Source organism: Centropristis striata, chromosome 2 (genome assembly GCF_030273125.1).
Source record: "Centropristis striata isolate RG_2023a ecotype Rhode Island chromosome 2, C.striata_1.0, whole genome shotgun sequence".
NCBI lineage: Eukaryota > Metazoa > Chordata > Actinopteri > Perciformes > Serranidae > Centropristis > Centropristis striata.
In genome coordinates this window covers 9,000,855-9,020,494 of record NC_081518.1, presented here as the reverse complement: position 1 = coordinate 9,020,494, position 19,640 = coordinate 9,000,855, and the positions used below count along the sequence as shown (strand labels likewise).

The 19,640-nt window shown below is 39.3% G+C and overlaps 1 protein-coding gene across 1 annotated transcript in view; it reads left to right on the top strand.

The window, feature by feature from the left end:
- Nucleotides 1-7,160: 7,160 nt before the first annotated feature.
- Nucleotides 7,161-19,640, top strand: part of rasa3 (RAS p21 protein activator 3) — a 49,181-nt gene continuing 36,701 nt past the window's right edge. Inside the window, exon 1 of the mRNA XM_059346163.1 lies at nucleotides 7,161-7,536. Coding sequence (XP_059202146.1) covers nucleotides 7,482-7,536 — 55 coding nt within the window. The 5' untranslated portion in view covers nucleotides 7,161-7,481. The remainder of the gene's footprint in view (nucleotides 7,537-19,640) is intronic.

The following is a 19,640-nucleotide window of genomic DNA, read 5'->3' as shown; positions in this document are numbered from 1 at the left end:
CACGTTGACTTACTGGGTCAACATTTTGAACCCAGGATACAGAAAAAAAAAACCAAAACATAAAACTGGAGTTTAAAAAAAATAATATATTTTTTAACTTACAAAACATAATCATGCTCAGTAAGAATTTTACATGTTGCAGATGTGACTATAAAATGAGGATCTAGTTCTATATTTCATACTACATATATTTGACCTTATCATCTGCTTTACTTGGCCTATCATCATCAAACAAAAACTGGCAGACTTTGAAGACAGAACTTTAGAGGGAACTCGATGTCAGGGCTTGAAGTTTCTTCGTTATTATGCCATGACATAATGAAGAAGTAATGTGTCAGTGCCTTTGTGGACTCCAAAGGGTTAAAATGTTTGGACAACCCTTATATTATCACATTATTTAGCCAATCATGCCTGTATATTATCTAACAGTAAAACTGAACTCTGAGTTTTGCAGGTGACAGTGTCCAAGAGGGCCCCAAATTCACCATGAGTCAGTTTGATCAAATTCAATTCCTTATTAAACTTTTGCTAGGTGCCACTATTTTATTTGCTCTAGGATAATAAGTTATTAGTGCATTACAATTTGCATGCTGTTTTATCAGAATGATCACATGCACTTTCTGCTCTCTTTGAATTTACAGAACAAAAAATAACCAGCAGATTGGAGAATTATCTTTAAATTTAGTTAGCAGTGTTTGAACTCAGGAAATCAACTTTCATATCTACTTACGTCTAGAAGACAACATTTGCTTGTTTCACATTCTTGAAAATGCACATGCAAATCCCTGCACACATTACACCCATTACATGCACACACTGACTGATTAGAAGTCCTCTATAGTCCTAATATACACAAATAGCAGCTAATTGACATTTCTCTCACTTTACTGTTTGCTTCAGCTAGAATTACACAAATAGCATTTTTTTGGTTTGTTGACATTTCTTTATTTTATTTTATTTTTAATTTACTAAATAGTATCCTCATTTGCAGTGGTGTTGAGATGTAAAATAATGTTGTAAACCTGATGAGATGTGAACCTTTATTCTCAGCATAGCTCCACCTAGTCTCAATGTGAGCAGTTAGAATTCTACAAATCAGCTTTTTATAAGATCACACACATTAAAATTTCAGGACATTGTATATTCAAAAACATTAGAAATTATGTTTCGAGTGGTAAACATGTCAATTCCTGTTTGTATTAAAAAAATGTTTAAATTAAGGCAGGGGGGTTATAAGTTAAGGGGGTTGCTAATGTTTGAAATTCACAAAGTCCAAACTAATCTCAAGAACAGATGTGTGTCAGTTTTGGGTGTAAAATTATGGAATGGACTAAATGATGAAATAAAGATGTGTAATTCTATGTTAGTTTTCAAGAAGACTTTAAAGTCTAAAATTATCAAGGGTTACAATGAAATTTGATTGCATTTGATTTTTCAGTTTAAGGTATCATGTGTTTTGTAACAATGTGAATTATTCAGTTAATGTAATGTATATAATGTATACATGTAGATGGTACAGGAGAGGCAAAAATAAGCCTTGGGGCTTCAGCCTATTCCTTTTTCGGTTGCTGTCTGATGGATTATTTTGTAAAAACATGATTTTATTTTGTTTTCTTTGTTTTTTTGTAACCGAAATAAAGCATTCATTCATTCAGAATCGGCTAGAATAATGTGCTTTAGACCAAACTAATAGTCAGGTTTTAGATAGACATCTAAATGTATCTGTTACAAAAGCTTTCCATTTCTTTTCACACTTCTAATATATAACTGCTGGCTTCTCAAATGTGTGCTCAATACCTCAACTGTATTTCTTTAAATGTTATTCATGTCATGTTTTTGCACTTTTTTTCCTTTTTTTAGCCAGTGCCACTTTCTTACTTGCATGAGTACAGTCTAAGGGTAAAATAACAACAGCCTACACCCTCTATATCTTGTAGTTAGGTGCATTTGTCTAGTAAGTGCACACTAGGTGGTGGTATTATACTGATAGTTGTTCAACAGTAGCACTGCTCTCTACTCTCTCTTTGCTTTGAATGGTAATGGTAAGGTTGGTGGTGATGCTGTGAAAATTCAAAAGAAATGGATTTAGTAACATATGCAGGGAAATCAAAATGGACACTGATGTGTAAAGGTTTTTTCTTCATTGAAACATTTGTCCTTTGACAATGTAGCTTCTTGTGCCAATCGCAATGCACTTTATAGTTACACTGTACCTCAAATATGATACTGCTTAGTAAAATCTTGTTGTTTGTTTTTCACACATTTTTGTGGTTTGATGGATTACATTTCATCCTCCATTAAATGGGGCATTTCTTAATCTCCTCAGCTCATAAACCCCTCCAAACTATCTGGATAGTAAAGCGAGCATAAACATAAACACGGATGTTTTCTTAGTCTCACAAAGGTTTACATTTTTGAGATACAGATTTATTGCCTAATTGGGAATGTGTCGCTTGCTTGGAGCTTAATCTGGTGGCCTTAAGCAATTTCTAGTTCACCTGTATCTCTTTGCAGCTCTGCTTAACAGTGCACTTGTAAACTTCTCCATGTTCACATCATACTTTCTATTATTATCTACACAACAGATCACTTCTGTCTGCAGATTTGAACTGAATCTTACATGAAACAAACTGTCATATTTTCTCTAATTTAAATCAGATACTGTGGTAGATGAACACAAGGTTGTGTTTGGCTAAATGTTTGGGTTTCTGGTTTAACTGAGAGGTTCGGAGAAAGGACTATCTGCATATCTGCATGTGTTGCTCATTAGTTTTCTGTAACCCTACTACTAGCCTCCAGCATAATTTCTGCTTTTTGTTTGTTTATTTCCTACAGATGCAGTGTTGAGAATGGAGGAGGGTGGAAATTCAAAAATAACACATCTGATCAACATGGAGGTTCTGCTTATGTGAGAGGGATATATTAAAGATAAAGTTCCATTCATGTTGTTTCCACTTAACAAATCAAATGCATTCTTTCAGATTTGATTCATGTTATTCATAGAGATTTTATTTGTTTTTTTCCCATAATACCAGGATTAACTTTCCACATGTCAATCGCCATCTGCTCAACTCAGTACACTCTGTCTGTTTCACATATACTGTATTCATACACGTATGTACCCTTCATATTACGGTGTGTGCTTGTATAACAAAAAAATATAACCAGCCACAACAGGGAGGGTTAGCTGTAAGTGTGCAGTTATTTTAAGAGTGCCAACGCCCTCAAACGCTGCTCTGGTGGCTGGCTTTTGCATAATAAAACAACAGTGAGCATCCTTTCACTAATCTGCTTATAGTCAGCATCTGCCTTCTCTTCCTCTTTCTGTCAATGGCTCTGCATTGTCACGCATAAACATACAAACAAACACACTTGCACACTTTGATGCCACGCTTACACTTGATATTCTTGTTCACATTATTTCCTCCAGATAGGTTAGACCTCCAAACTATGAGGGGCTTTTTCAGTTTCTCTGTCTTATACTAATAACACTCTCACACACTTACAGTTACACACACACAGGCTTGTGGTTCACCACAGGGCGTAGCCACGTTAGCTAAACTGAAATAAATGCACGTCATAAATGCCTTTAAAGCATTATTTCCTTGTGTGATGCCGTGCACACAGCTACAAACGCTCTATTCTACTTGTCCCACTGGTGCTTGCAGATATGAAACTGCTTTGGTTGGTATGGCATGATAGTGACACCCATTGACGCTTGCATTGAAGGCTTATATTATAGTGATCTGACTGGTGTTACATCTGTGCATGGAGGAGAGTTCTCAGGTTACCTGCTGGGTTTAATCGACTTTAAATGATGCTAGAGCCCAAATAGTTCTCCCTTCTTGTCACTATGGCACAAACATGCAGCTGACAGGATGTGGCCAACATAAAGGGCCTATATTATTGCTGTTTTCCCCTCTGTTAAGTTTTTTTCCAACATTAACTTTTTCATGAGATTATTTATACAACATGGGTAACACCATGGTTATTATCTATGGTGGTAGCCAGAGGGTGATAGTCAAAGGCACACAAGCTGCGCTGATAACTGCGTCACATATGTACGTGTGCATGGACACAATGTGCACATTCAGTCAGTGATGGAAAAAGTACTCAGATACTTTCCTCAAGCAACAGTCACATAAAGTAAGTCACATAAGTATAATGCATGCATTAAAAATGTATTTATTCAGCATATAAGCACCAAAATATGTTTAAAATACCAAAAGCAAAAGTGCTATTGGATTATACTGTAAGATAGTAAAGACAGGGCTAATTTGAACTACTTTACACACTGTTTTCGCAGTGCAGGAATTCCTTCTTTTGGCTTATTTCCAGACGACGCAGGTCAACAAAGCTGTTGGGACTTTTTGGCTTTATTCTCCAGTATAAAACATTTGTTAGCAAAGTAATCAAATGCAATTAGTTACCTCACTTTAAAGAAGTATTCAATATATTTACATTTATTAAAATGTTAACAGGGTAACTTGTCATCTGTAACCTGTTACATTTCAAAAGTAATGTTCCCACTGTTTCCCCCATATCTGAATATGCAACGTCACTACAAACTGAAGCTGTACTGAAGTAGAAGTGACATGAAATAAAAATGTACTTGAGTAAATATACTCAAATTCTTTCCTGTGCGACATTCATTTAACTATTTGTGCATGGTAGGGTTGTTTCTGCATGGAGACGGCCTTTCTCTCAATGAGGAATGTCTAACAGGCCAACTGTGGCGTTGAGACGTATAGCCTAATTAGATTTAGAGCTGTTCTAAAGGAGTCACAGGTAATCCCAACTCTTTAGTTTACAGCAGAAGCACTGCAGCTAACGGTCGTTCCTGGTGGAGAGACTGTCCGCCTGCTCTCTTAGTCCCACTTCTCTGCTGGGTTGGGCTCAGCCAGCTGGGTTTGTAGAGCGATCCAGACCAGAGTCAGGCTATTTTGAGGGATGTGGTCATCTTGGTGATCTCAGAGGCGTGGCCCAATAGGCTCAAGTGTGGGCTGATGATGACCCGATGTCTTTCACCTGAATGGATCTTAAATCCTGTCCAGACATCCCTCCCACTGAGCAGGCCCACACCTTGTCCATTCTTCCATCTGTTAAATTTGGCTCAAGATCAGCATCAACAGGAAAACACAGACAAATTAATTCTTTCCAGTTTACTGCTGTCTTTTTTGTGACTGCTTTTAAGAATATTTCACTTCGATCTGTATCACTACCTTGTTTCCATCGGCTCATTTTGTCTGATGTATTTTGTTTGGTAAGAGTTTGGTGGGCATTGAGATAAATGTAATGCCATTTTAATGATCTGTTATCTGTAACAACTAAACCTGAGGATACTTGATATTGATACTTGCTTTTTAAATCATACTGTTTGGCGGTGCGCAGACTGTATAGTAGTTGAATTTGAGCGAGTATAATCCTTGGTCGTTTACAGCCTGTAAAGCTCAGATCACAGGAACAGCAAAGGATCATTTGCTCCACATAAATACTAGTTTAAAGCTGTTTTGTTGCTTTTTGCATCTGCAGTTTATTTGATGTAAGAAACAATCTGGGGAGATCCAGTAGAGTCAGGCTCAATGCTTCTGTATATGGGGCCCATAAAGGGGGAGTAAGACTGGATAGCCACAGAAGATGCATTGCCAATTCTCAGAGAAGAAAAAGTACATATAAAATGCTGATGAATACAAGTGTGGGGACCCAGCTCTGCCATCAGCTACAATTATATATTTTTTAATCATTCAACATTATGAGCTTCTTGTCAATTCAGAGTCTAGCCATGCTCATTACGTATGGGTATGAAGGGTGATTAATGCCAAAGGGAAATGGGAAGAGAAGAAACAACACTAGTGCTGCTATTTTCTAAGGGGATCTGGTTGATTTGGTCAGATATTTCAACAAGACAACAAAGAGGCATTTCATCTACTTCTTTAGGATAGATGTCAGGCTAAAGAGTCATGTCATCATGTTTATGTATTCGCTCTCTGCAAGAATAATAACAACAATGGCATAATTTCTCTACAGATGTTCCTCCTGGCTTTGTAAGCCTACACTGGCATCCAAACACGACATGTACAACACATTTGTGCTGCTCCTCTTGATTGATATGAATGGCGATTATGTTTCTATTGACACTGACTGTAAGATGTTGATGTTAGCCTTTGTTGGAAGCTAATGCTAGACCATTATCTCCAGCCTACGAAAGCTAGCCCGTATTGATCACATCGAAGTAAAGCAAATCAAATACCACAATTGATACATGTTTTAGTTGGTCTTGTTTGTCATGATAATCTCACGAGACCAGCAAAGAGTTGGTGCCACTCTGGAACCAGTTTTCCTGGCCAAGAGCCGATTATTTGGCTGTTGAAAGGTGAGAAACTGGTTTGAAATTGGGGCCAAACCTTCCCTCGAACTGCCTTGGTCAAAAAGGATTCATTCTGACCTGAACACTTTTAAAAAATTAGCCATAATGGCTTTTCACTATGTGATGCCTGGAAGTGCTGACTGTCATTACACCAAAAATGTAAGGACACTTGGTTGTAATGGATGAAAATATGTTGTAAGACAGGACTAAAACTTCAGAGGGATGTGACCAAGCACAGATCTTAAGCCTGTAATTCATCTCAGGCATTTCTAATGACAGTTGCAGTGGTAGAGGAAGTTCTCAGAGCTTTTACTTACTTAAATACCGAAGATTAGCTTGTGAGATAATCTTTTCGCTATGCAGAAATGCCCTCTCTTGGCATATTTCGCGTGGCGGAAAATCCATAAGGACAAAATTGAGTGCAAACCATCTTTGATCAGGTCATTCTTTTTTTGATTAAAAAAACCTTTGAAGAAGTAATTAAAAGTGTTACATCACTCATTACATTATAACAGGGTGACTAACAATCTGTAAGCAATTACATTTCAAAAAGTAACCTTTCAAAGAATGCATGTAGCGGATTAGAAGTAAAGTATCATAAAATAGAAAAGTACAGCGAAAATACAACTGCTTTATAATGTGTTTTGTTAGTTAGTTTCCACCATGACAATGTGTGTGCATATAATATAAAAAATGTATTTCTGCTATATATCTAAATTATGCTTAACTTATTGATAAATTGTCACATTATTTTCTTATTATTATAGCAGTGAGAGAGTGGGCGGGACGACAATTTCCTCAATGACACTACTTCCTCTCCTGCATCTGTTAGTGGCACGGACCACCCTCCATACACACCGTGTGGGCGGTGTTGTGTGGAGCCACACCCCCACTGGCGCTGCTGCTGCTGCTGCTGCGGGACTGAGGCTGAGTCTGCCCGCTTGTTCTCAACCAGCCAGCAGAAGCAGTGATCGGGACCGGAGTATGATCGCTGTCCGGAGAGCATAGATGTGCAAAACCCCTGGATTATCCGTGCGCTGGAGAGGCCAGAACCGACCGCCGTGGAGGACTGTTTTTATCTAGTCGTCAAAAGGGAAAGAGCCACGGGGAAAGCATGGCGGTAGAAGAGGAAGGTCTCCGGGTTTTCCAGAGCGTTAAAATAAAAATAGGTAAGAAGAAAAATCCCTACCCCCAGTCTGAGCGCCTCAATGGATGGCTCCACATTAACGGGCCAAGCAGGCAGTGAGGGCTGGAGACTGGAGGGGGGACAGATCTGTCTTGTTCCTGCTGTTATTGTAATTCAAATCACACGCTTTTCTCTCTGTGCTCAAAAACGCATATTGTTAAAAATGTGAAAAAAAAAAATGTGAAAAAAAAATTAAAAAGGGGCGACAAAAAAAAAAATCGAGAGATTCAAAGCCTTGTGGGAATTTGGCAGCTGGAGTCTGGAGCAGAATCCAGATCATGTGTGTCTGAGGTTCACATATGGAGACTTGAACTGCTTAGTGATATTTAGCAGACTGTGCGACATAAAGGCTCCACAGCTTCACATATCCAGATGCTTTTTCTGGACATTTCAGATCAAATAAACCTTTATTACACCTTAGCAGCAGCCACCCATTCATGTTATTACAACCCCCCCTTCTCTCTTTGTGGCCTCCCCCCAGCTCCAAACAGCTTTATGCTTAACTGTCTAGCTATTGATTGTTGGATTTCTATTTTTAGATATCTAGCTGGTCTCCAGTGAGTACCCCTGGTTTGTAGGAGGCATGTGGTGCATGCATATCTTGTGAATGGAGCCATGAGGAGGCTGTGTACAGTTTGCAATGGAGGATTAGTGTAGAGGACAGTGCTTTTAACTACATGTATTTCATCGATTAGAATTGATAATAATAATATGAGAATACTATGGATAGGGAAAAAAAACAGTAACATTGAAACAGGAGTTTCCCAGAAGCTTACTTATTTATGTACACTCTTGACTTGTACATTTTTTAAGTTAGTGTTGCAACATTTTTTCATTATAGATACATCTGAACTCTATTTTCTTTAGTCGGTTTGTTTGGTGTTTATTTGTTTGTCCAACAAACAGTTAAAAGCCAAATAATTTGATTTTTAATTGCATATTTTTGTATTTGAAAAGCTTCTTTTTTGCCAATTTTGCTATGAAAAGTATTTAAATGATACATTTATAATCAAAATCATTTTCAGTCAGTCCACTGTTGGCACAATTGTTTCAGCTGTACTTAAGTTAATGTTACAGTGTTTATTTTGTTAGGGAAAGAAGCCTAAAATGCTGCAGTCGGATCTGTTTGATGACATGTTCATAAGCCTCTCTAATATCAAGACATTCAATGCAAACAATCATTTCCTCTGCCTGCTCTAAACTGTTATCTCTGGTCAACATGGGATGTCTGCTGTAGTTTTCACCGACATCTGGCAGGCCGCTCGTCCTGGCTCTGCTGTCCAGTTTGTTTTGACTCCAAACATGCGCCAGGAGGGATGAGCAGAGAAAAAAAATGACAACAAACACACACACACACACACACAAGCTGTGTGATGATGCCAGCCAGCATCAGAAAAAAACACTCTGGTGGCCTTTTTTTTTGTTGATTGAAGCTGACGTATAAAGTTAGGCTGTGTTTTTAAGCCCCTTGCCTGCTGTTAAAATTGGCTGGAAACAGCTGGAGGGTGAACCACCCTGACTGGAGTTTATCAAATAATCCAGCGACAGTGAGACGATATGCTCAGACCTGCAGCTTCAGGGAGAGTTGTAATGTTAAATCACAAAGGCCTTGTTAGATTGCTGCACTTTCTGAATGAATGTTCAGTCAGCCAGCAGTGTTGGGTTCCTGTGAATGAAAACTGAATGAGTGTAGGACCTCTCACTGTAACAAAGGTCTTTCCGAGACACAAGCCTGCTTACTAATCACGCCAGCAAAGAACAGTGGCGGAGGAAGCATTCAGATCCTTGATATAAGTAACAGTAGCAATAACACACTGAAAGGTATTCTGCTACAAGTAAGGGTCCAGTCGTGAAAATGTTACTAAAGAAGAATTATTACCAAAATTTCCAAAGTATCAAAACTCCAAGTACCCAGTCCCCTGTGAGTTTTTATACTATATATTACTGAATTATTATGGCTGCACAATATGAGGCAAATACATGATTGCTTAGTTTAATATTACAATAACAGACAGAAGTGTAGAGGAAGTATATGTCCAACATCAAACTAATGGCTAACCATCAAAATAAACCCAAAATGCACCAAAAAAGGTAACATTTTATAGTGCAGTTTTATACTAATTATGGAAAAAAATTTGATCAGTCTTTCACAACGTGTTTAATGCACAAGTTGACATTGTGATAATTATAAAAAAAGATATAGTGTGCAGCCCTATAATGCATTAATGTGTAAGTAGCATTTTCGTGTTGTAGTTGAGGAAAATTCATTTTAAAACTTTTTTGAATGACCATGAAACATGCTATATTGTGATATATATTGTTAACTATTATTGAAATCATGTATATAGTGATAGAAGATTTTGGCCATATCTGCCAGCCCTAGTTGGTCAGACAAAGCAAGACATTGGAAGACTCATGACTCAGAAAACATGGGGTATTTTATTGACGAAAAGATTAACTGAGAAAATAATGAGCAGATTAATCATGAAAACAATTATTAGGTGCAATTGTTAAATACAATTGACTTTGTTACATGCCTTTACTGGGAAAATGACACATTTGTTTCGGAGAAAAATGGTTTACAAAATTTATAAATGTGTCATGACTTGGTATTTATAGTTTACTGGTGAAGAACATCTACGTTGCCGTCACTTCCAAGCCTGGACTCCTAAATTTTCTCAGTTCCTCTTCCTGTAATGTCGTACAATGACGAGAGCAGCGTTCCACTGTTTACCTAGCAGCAGTCATACTCGCTGTCAGTCTGATCCCCACAGCACTCTGCTCCCAGTAATGTCTATGCAACCCTTGCATCACATTGTTTTCATCAAAGTCTTGTCCTTTGGCATGTAACTGGGGCTGGCTGATGACTCAGAGCTGAATATCTGCCACATGTCTGCAGAAGAGAGAAGGACAGAAACAGAGAGAGGGCTTTTTATCGTTATACTCCAGCAGGTGATGACTCTTCTCAGTTTCCTGGAGGAACACGCGAGTTTCGGAAACCGAACGGGGCTACTGGATCTGAGTCTGTTCTGTCTGGCGAGCACAGGAAACAGGAAACTACCCCCAATTCACTTCCTGATTAGCTGGAATAGACTACAAAAGAATTGTGTTTTTTCCTGCATGGCAACAAGCTAATGCAAGGCAGATGTAGTGGGACGCAGAGCGAGGGACAGAGGTGGTGTCTCACATACAGGAGCAGGCTGTGCCTCATCTGTCAGCGGCCGTGTCTCAGTCAGCGCTCAGAGAGACAGCGGCACAGCTGGAGTCAGGACTTTGCACTAATTAACAACAACATATGTGCCTTCGACGTCTCTGTCGCTGCGAGAAACATAGTTCGACAAAGTTGATTCAGAACCCTAAAAAACACATCAGATCATATATTGGTTTGTTTAAATGTGTAAGAAATAAATTACAACAACAAAACTATTTTTAGCTACTTAAAAAAAAAAACACTATCAGTTTAAGTTTCCTTGTTACTTTGTTTTCACCACACCTTGCTATCAGCCAGCCCTTTCCAACAGGGAAGTGATGCTGTTATGCTCTCTTTAAGTCACCAGACTCTATTGACAAAAACACTAATTTTATCTCACCAAAAATAGGGGCTGCTGGTCTACTGCTGCTTCGATCATTTAGTTTGTTTGTGTTACTGTGTGACTGTTAATCTGAACAAACCTTTAAAAAAACAAAGTAACACAACACCAACAAACTATATGATAAAGGCAGCTATAGAGCAGCCATTCCTGTGTTCTGCAATGTAGATTTACTGTTTGTTTGTTTGTTTTTTCACTTTATTTTTTCAAGTTTTCACATACATACCATACATTGAACTCAAAAGTAGGTGACTAAAATGGCATTACAAAAGATACACCCGTTGCCAATAGTAGTATGCAAAACAAACATTAAAAATAATAACAACAGTAAAAGAAAGAACAAGAACAGGGGGGTACGAGTAGATTAATACAGGCTATGATAGTGTTGTTGCTACAATCATTAGATTTACTGTTTTTGTCAATGAAGTCTGGTGGCTTTGAAGAGTGTATAGATATGTTTCCTGACAGAGGGGGCTATCTAAACCGGTGAAAATATTCTAAATATAGTTAACACAAAAATATGTTTAGTTACTGACTCCATGCACAAGTCTGTGTCAGTATTCCTGCCAGCTTTCTACTCTGTTGATACATTGACTGTGAATAAGTACCTCATACAACCACCACTTTAAAACATCCAAACTATCTCTTTAATGAATTAGATTTATGCTGTGCATTTAAAACCTGCTGTTCAATCCCAGGTTATAGATTTAAATCCTTCCAGGGTTCATTGTGTGCCTTGTAGCAGGTGAGGTGGCAGGGGATATAAGTTATTGGATTGGCCTGAGAGTAGATCTCCACTGTACATGGCATCAGTTCTCCTTTTAAGCTACTCAACCTGCACTGCTGAGGCTTTATAGCGTTGCCTCAGTGGCGTGTCGTAACAGTACAAGTGTCATTTCTGATGTATATAATGTGACCACAGTGGAAGAAACACTGGATTACATATTGTGTAGAGGAGGTAAAGTGTTGGAGGTCGGGGCAACAGGAGTGGGTGGCTGATTTCAGGCAGCTCAGTCTGGATGTCTCAGGCTGGGTGAGCCTGGGAGGGAAACATTTGCAGTGACAGAGGCCCCCCACCCTCCCACCCCTCCTTCCCTTGACAGCTGGCCAACAGAGGTTCCCAAACTTCCTCCTGTCCAGACTGAATAGGAGACATGGAGTGACGGGGAGAAGGAGGGAGGGGAGGCGTGTTTTGTGTGTGGAGGACTCTTAATTATTTATTTATTAAGTAGAATTACAAGCATCGTTTGAGGAGATGATTGCATTAAGAGAAGTAACTTACATGCTAGGGGTGTGCCATATCGTATCGTTCACGATAATTTTGGTATTTATTATTTTTATGGTTAAAGAAATGCATATCATGATATTGGCAACGTTCCTACTTCTTGATGTAGTGGTTAAAGTTGTTTTAATCACAAAAAGCTACTTACTCCCTCTCGCTAAACACATGCAGCTTTCAAAATAAAAGCACAGTGTGTTAAGAGAATCCACCACATAATTTACAAGAAGACTGTCAAAATAAGATGCCTTAAATAAAACATACAAGAACCTTTATTCTCCTTTACAAAATTTCATTAAAATATGCCCCCGGAACCCCTAAATGGTTATTTTTATTATTTGCTCATACTCAAGAGTCGAGAGTAAATTTTTAAATTTGCACTTCAAACTACATGTTAGATTTTTTTTTATTTATACAGACTAAAAAATATATATATTTTCTATATCTTTTTAAGTATTTCCTAATATCGTCAAGTATATCGTTATCGCAAAAATAGCCTGCAATATCTTGATAATCTTTTAGGGCCATATCGCCCACCCCTATTACATGCCACCCCTAATGTGTACATACAGGGGTTTATGTATGTATAAGTTCTCCATTTTGTCCTAGAAGGCTGCTTCTCTGGGAAGTCGTTTGCTGTAAACATGTGTGTTGACTGTTTAGACGCAGGCCGTGTTTCGGTCCAGGCAGCTTTAGGCTGGTGGAATAATCCGGGCTGGGTACAGCAGCGCTCCCTGCACTGGTTAACGTGCCCTCCACAAGAACACAGTACCAGGAATAGTGGGGAAGTAACGCCATAGGCCCAGCATGCGGGGTCAGCAGGGGTAAATAAAGCACCCAGAGTGGCGCTCCTTCAGGATGTCCTTCACATGCCCCGTGGGTGAAGTCGACTCGATTCCCTCCCTGGAGTGACCTCTACCTGCTGACAATGACATGAGTATGAAAACATTCATGTCGATCCAAGAGAGAAGTGTCAGCCAGAAGCAGCAGGTTAACATACGTTGTGAAAAAGTGAAATTGCTTCAACAGAAAGTGGTTAAAAAAAAAATGTCAGAAGAAAATGTCTCCACAGACGCTGATTAAATCAGGTTTTGCAACAGTGTTACTCTCCTCTGGCAACACCAGCAATGTCAGCTTGCTACACACAGGGACTTACACCCAACCTTCTCTGGTTTTCCTGTGCTTGCAAAAGATATCATATCTTCTCACCTCTGTGAATGTAAAGCTTGTTTTTGAGTGAGAGTGTGGGAGCGTTGCCCTCATTTGACTCATTTGATGTTTAATGTCAGTTTTATATGTTAGTTTGTTTTAGAAATGAATAATATTTTGATGCAAACTGACAAGGAAGCTGGAGGGAGTTTTGAGGTTAAACTGACCAGGACGTTACAGGCTCTATGTAGCTGTGAAACCAGCTCCTTTAGGTCTAACTGACACAACACAGATTACACTCACATCCTGCAGAAACATACCAGATTTCTGACCCTGAGCTGTTTTTCCACACAGCGTAACTTCACTGCTTGTGTGCATGTTTGTGTATTTTTGTTTTACTCAAGTTTTCCATTGAGACTAACAAATCCGTTTGAACATTAGCTCCAGGACGCAGTAGATGGAGAGCGGGTTTGATCAGTAACTGAACGCTGGTTTATCACAGAGACCGTGGTGTGCAGCACAGCTAGACTTTAACTGTAAACTCCCTTTAAACTACGTTTTTTCCCCCCAAACACTGTTTCTCCTCGTGCTGCTCAACGACTTCAGCACAGCTGGAGGACAATTTGCGGCAGGCAGCGTTGCATGTAAAAGTGTGGGTTAGTACAGTCAGCAGTAGGCACGTTTGCTGCTGTGACCAGCTTATAAACCAAAGCAGCTGTTAAATACGAGCAATAAGTATTGACAATGACTCCTAAGTTGCTGACTCACCAGTGTTACAAATATATTTAATGCCCACAAGATTTATTTATATCCAGAAAACATTATTATAAATTGAAGTCAAGCTCATAAACCATTTAAAGACACTTATATGTTGGATTAATTTAGAGGAAATGTTTCTAAATGCTGCATACATTATTAATGGTGTGGTAGCCATAAAACCTATAGTGTCTTCCATTTGTTGCTCAGTATCAGAGACATACATGTAGCTTCAATTAAGTATAAAACAAGCAGCCTGAGTGTATATTGTGAGTCATGTGATATATGTCATGTTGTCAAAGAGGGTGGGATGTTTTTTATCTGACCTTTAAGCTACTTATAGTGATACAAACTCCACCCGAACTCTGTCTTTTGTAGCAAACATTCACACCAGTAGACTGTAGAAAGTTACTTATTATCAGCATAAGAGCAGGGAAAAAAAGCATCTTTAAGCTGCTTTTAGCAAAACTGTGATTGCCAGGAACATATTTGGACGTCAGAGTGGTGGATCATGCTGCATTGGTGGTTTGGGAAATGTGTCGATTTAAGGGTGAAAACTGCGTTTTTAGAGGTTAACAGGTTTAGATTAGTCGGTTTCAAGATGAGCAACAGTGGGTTCAAAGTGGTGAATGTGGCTGTGGCCTGCTGGTGATGGTGATGGTGTCTTATTTTCATTTCTGTGGTATTGTGTTTACGGAGTTTTGGCTTCTTGACTGGTCACACATTTGCTCTCATTTGCATATCTTCATTTTATAGTAATATAAGTATAAAAATATATAGTAATCATATTTTTAGGTTTTTTTTGGCTATTTGGCTGAGATATAACCTGCAGTTTTGATCATGGCCACTACACCAAAATCACCTCACAGCCCAGCACTGTGTTTAGCTTTAAAAACCGAGACAGTGGAGGCTTAACAAAGACGCTATCAAGTTGCATCTTGGGAAGTGTAGGATTCAGGGTTATGGCATTGGGTCCAACATAGGGACTAAAAGTCAGGATGTCTCGTTTGTTAAATCATTTTTTTTGGATTTGTTTATCTCAAGTGCATCGGAAGAAACTATGAAACTAAATCACATTGTTTGTTATCTGTATATCTTGACATTACAACTAAGAATGAAACTAAATGCAAGCTGCAGCCCTAGTTTCAACGATAAAAGAATCTTTTGCTGTGGGATCAAAACCACTGCGGTAAATATACACAGAGGAGGCGTCTGACTGTGTGTGTGTGATGTTTTTATGTTTAGTCATTTTCAGAAAGACACTGATGACTTACAGTTTTGTTTCGGTTCTTGTTTTGAGTCGCTATTTAGGACCATCAAAGGAACTGAGTATTAACTGTGGGATAATAAATTGTCTTCTTACAAGTTTCAGTCCTTCTTTCCATTCTCACGGTCTCTCTCTCCCTTCCTCTCTCTCTCTCGAACACACACACACACACACACACACACACACTCAGGGGTAACTGGGTTGTTCACTGCTTTTAAACTACATCTTGGATCCAGTTGAAATTCCTTTCTCCTCATCTCATTTCCTGTTGTAGCTTTCTCCAAAGCTAAGCGCTCTCCAGTTTTCTATCTGACTGACTTCTCTCTCTCTCTCTCTCTCTCTTTCTCTCTCTCTCTCTCTCTCTCTGCAGTCTTCCTCCTCTCTCACCCTTGATTGAGTACACTGCTTGTATTTTCTCAGTAACAACCCCCCCTTCCTTTCCTTAAAGCCTGTGTTTCCCAGGCCTGCCAGTCGAGCACACAGCCACTGAAAGCATTCACGCCTGTGTATCCTCGAATGTGTTCATGTCAGAGAAGATTAGAATAACGAGTGGAGCGGTGGGGTCTGTGACTGTACACACGAGCGTGGCCGACTCAAACCAGTCAACAGAGGAGGAAGAGGAACAAAGCTACACATTCCGGGCGTCCATTATGTTTCTTAAATCACTTGTACTTCCTCATTTCTTCCGTCTTCGCCTCCTTTTCTTCACTTTCCTCTGCAGGAACGAGTCAAGGAGTCGACCTTTTTTGATGTGTCGATGCGCTCCCTTTCACACTCGCCCTCTTTGGGGTGTTCTTGTCATCATTATTTCTCTGCAGCTCCGCTCAACTCCCCCATGTTTTGCGTGCACACCACCACGGCACTCACACACGCACGTGCCAAGATTATGTCTTTGCACTGTGTTTTTTGCTCAGATACTAGGGCAAAATATTCTCCAAGGGCAGCTGCAGTGATGCTTGATGAAAAGAGAAAGCCGCTATTGTTGCTGTTGTTGTTGTTGTTTTTTAATTTTCTGCTTATTTTTGAATCTTGAGGAGGGAAAACGCACACCCTCTGGAGAAAGTAAACGAGAGATGAAAAAAAGGGGAAGAAACCAGAAATAGAGGAAAGTGAAATCAGGTTAGAGCTAATTTTGTAAAGGAAAACGAAAGTGACAATGCAAACAAGCCACACATAGATGTAAGGCAATAAAAGGGGGGTTAAGGCAAAAAAGGAAAGAGAGAACATGGCAACACGTGGACCAGGATGAAAAGAAAGTCACAGAGAAATACTAAGACAGAGGATTAAACACTGTTTCATAATAGAGTCTTTAATCTAACGCGTTGAACGGCAGGTTACTGTAGAGGCTTATCCTGTCTCTTGTAACAGACTCGCTCTCCATCAGACATAAACACACACATATGCAAAACTTGTTAACGGTGCGCTCACCCACGCTGCTGTGGTGAACATCCCTCTAACAGACAGACTGCTGCTTATCAACTCATCTAGAAAGACAACTGTCCAGCGCTTCCTTCTCCCCAAAACAGGAAGCAGCAAGATGTCACTCCGTATCTGTAACTGTGATAACGACTGGGCCCATGCTGCCTACTGTCTGCTTCGTGCTCCTTGTGGTCGGTGCAGACGGCATGCACGCGGTCCCTGCGATCATTTAAACTAATCGCGGTCAGAGCAGTACCAAGAAAGGACCTCTGAGCAGTTTTGCTCTATTGTAGATTAGTTTGAATCAGTGTATATGCACTTGCAGGTCCTGCAGCTAGCCAATCATTGTGTGACACCATTCACATTCTTTTCATGATTAATATTGTATTTGAGTTTTCAATAACCATTTTACACACACACACACACACACACACAAACAGTATCAACCTGAGTATAGCAGCGTATAAAGAAAATTTACATAAATGAGCAAAAAGAAAAATACTTCAATATATTTGCATGTTAGGTTGTATGAATACCAAAATAACAATCATTAAAGTAAAAGACAGAAACAACAACAAAAACAAAACAAAACAATTCATGCTAATTTAGAATGAAAAAGTGCCAAATGAGTGTGTAGCTAGTCACAGCACATGGAGGAAGAGTACACAAAGTAAGCCACATATATATACACCACACCTATGACACTTGAATCAAGTCCCCTCCATTTAGGCATGAAAGCGCCCCTGCTTCTGATAATAATGCTCCACCCTATTTACCAGCCTAATATTAATAATAACTTAACAGGCAATAGACATATATAAACATACATACAACAAACTTCGGATGGAGAAGCCTAAAAAGATACTTTTTCCAATGCAGTCAGTTTCCCCAGTTGGATGTACCACAGAGATGGTACTGGTGCAGTGGGGGCTCTCCAATTCATTGCAGCCAGTTTTCGTCCAAGCATAAGTGCCCCATTCGCTTTCTTAAAAAATCCTGGAGGTGCACGGTTTGACGCTCCTACCCTCTGTGCACAGTTTCCCGGCTTGGAATTCTGCAATATTGCTGTTTGCGCCACAATATCACATTATCAGTCATAGTCTCTGCATTCAGTAGAAGGACTGGTCCAGCATGTGCTTCTCATTAGGCACAATTCAAACCTAAAACAATGGAAAACAATGTGGAAAATGTGACAAAAACATGACATTTCTGTTTGTTTCTTATATTCATTTGAGAATATTTACATGAGTCACTGTTTATGAATTGTTTCAAATGTATCTTTGGTGCTCTAGTTTCTTTGTTGATAATATCGCCTCGGTTGACCTGTAATTCTCAGAAGTTGCAATTGAATCCACCCACACAGAGAACTTGCATTAATAAACATCAAATTAAAGAAGACAGAACACCAAAGGCAGCTTCATGTTCTCTATGATTGATTACTTATCTCAAGCATGTCTCTGCAAGTTGATTTTCATGCTTTATTGCCAGGAGAAAATGCAGTCATTAAACTAAGCTGGTTTGGAGAAATGTCGGCAGTAAAATCTCTTTTTGGAGTTTAAAAAATGAGCTAAAACATGCTAAACCAACCTAACTGTCCTTCGACTCTGTATGTGATGTACAGAGTTGCCTTAAAATATCAAAACTTTATGAATCATGTGGTTTCTGCTCTCCAGTAGCGGTAGGTTTTGGCACAGAGATTTGTTTTTACACCGTGAATTGAGTCATTAAACACACACACTCACAAAGAGCTGAGAAAGCTGTGGTAATCCCATGATGTTTTGGTTACTAGGATGACTTGGATGGTGCAATCCAGTCAAGGGACCTCGCAGGTCATGAATGAGAGCGGGAGGAAAACAGAAATCGGAGGGAAATCGGGAGCAGGAGAGGTGAATGAGGAGGATTACAGGAGGGAGATAAAAACAAATGTGGTAGAATAAACAAGAGAGCGAGTCAGAGGAGATGTAATAACAGTGGGAAGTAAAGGGATAAAGACAGAGATAAGAGAGACTTACGTCATCGCTCTGCTCTCACACATAAACACAGACAGAGTCACATTCTGTAACAACAAATCGAAGCAGTGGAGCGCGTGTCCTGTTTTACAGCTCAGGTGTCTTTTCAGTTTGTGAATGAATGTTGTTATTGTGAATTGTTGTGTAATGAGACACTTACTGTGTGAATAAGCCTCCAGAGAGAGCAGTCATATAACTGTTGTGTTTGAAACCCCACAGAGAGACACTTAATCACCTCTGTTTGTCTCAGCGTGGTTTTATATTTATCCTCTGTGCCGAATAATGGACCAAAGGTGGAGATGTAAACCACATAGGATCTTTTTTATAACTGGCCATTTGTCACTATTGAAATGATGCATTTTACAAAGACTATGTAGCAACTAGGCATGGAAATAATTAATCGATGATCGATTAATGGTCATTAAGAATTTGTTTGATTATGTGGAATTTTTAATCAATCTGTGTATTTTTTTATTTTGATTTTATCCATGACTGAGTATCAGTATCACTGAACTGAAACACGGCCGAGGGTTCAGTTCTGCGGCCGTACGTCAATACGTACGTCACGTGGGTGAATGCAGTACCCAAGTTTATTGTGACAAAGTAACATGGCACCCT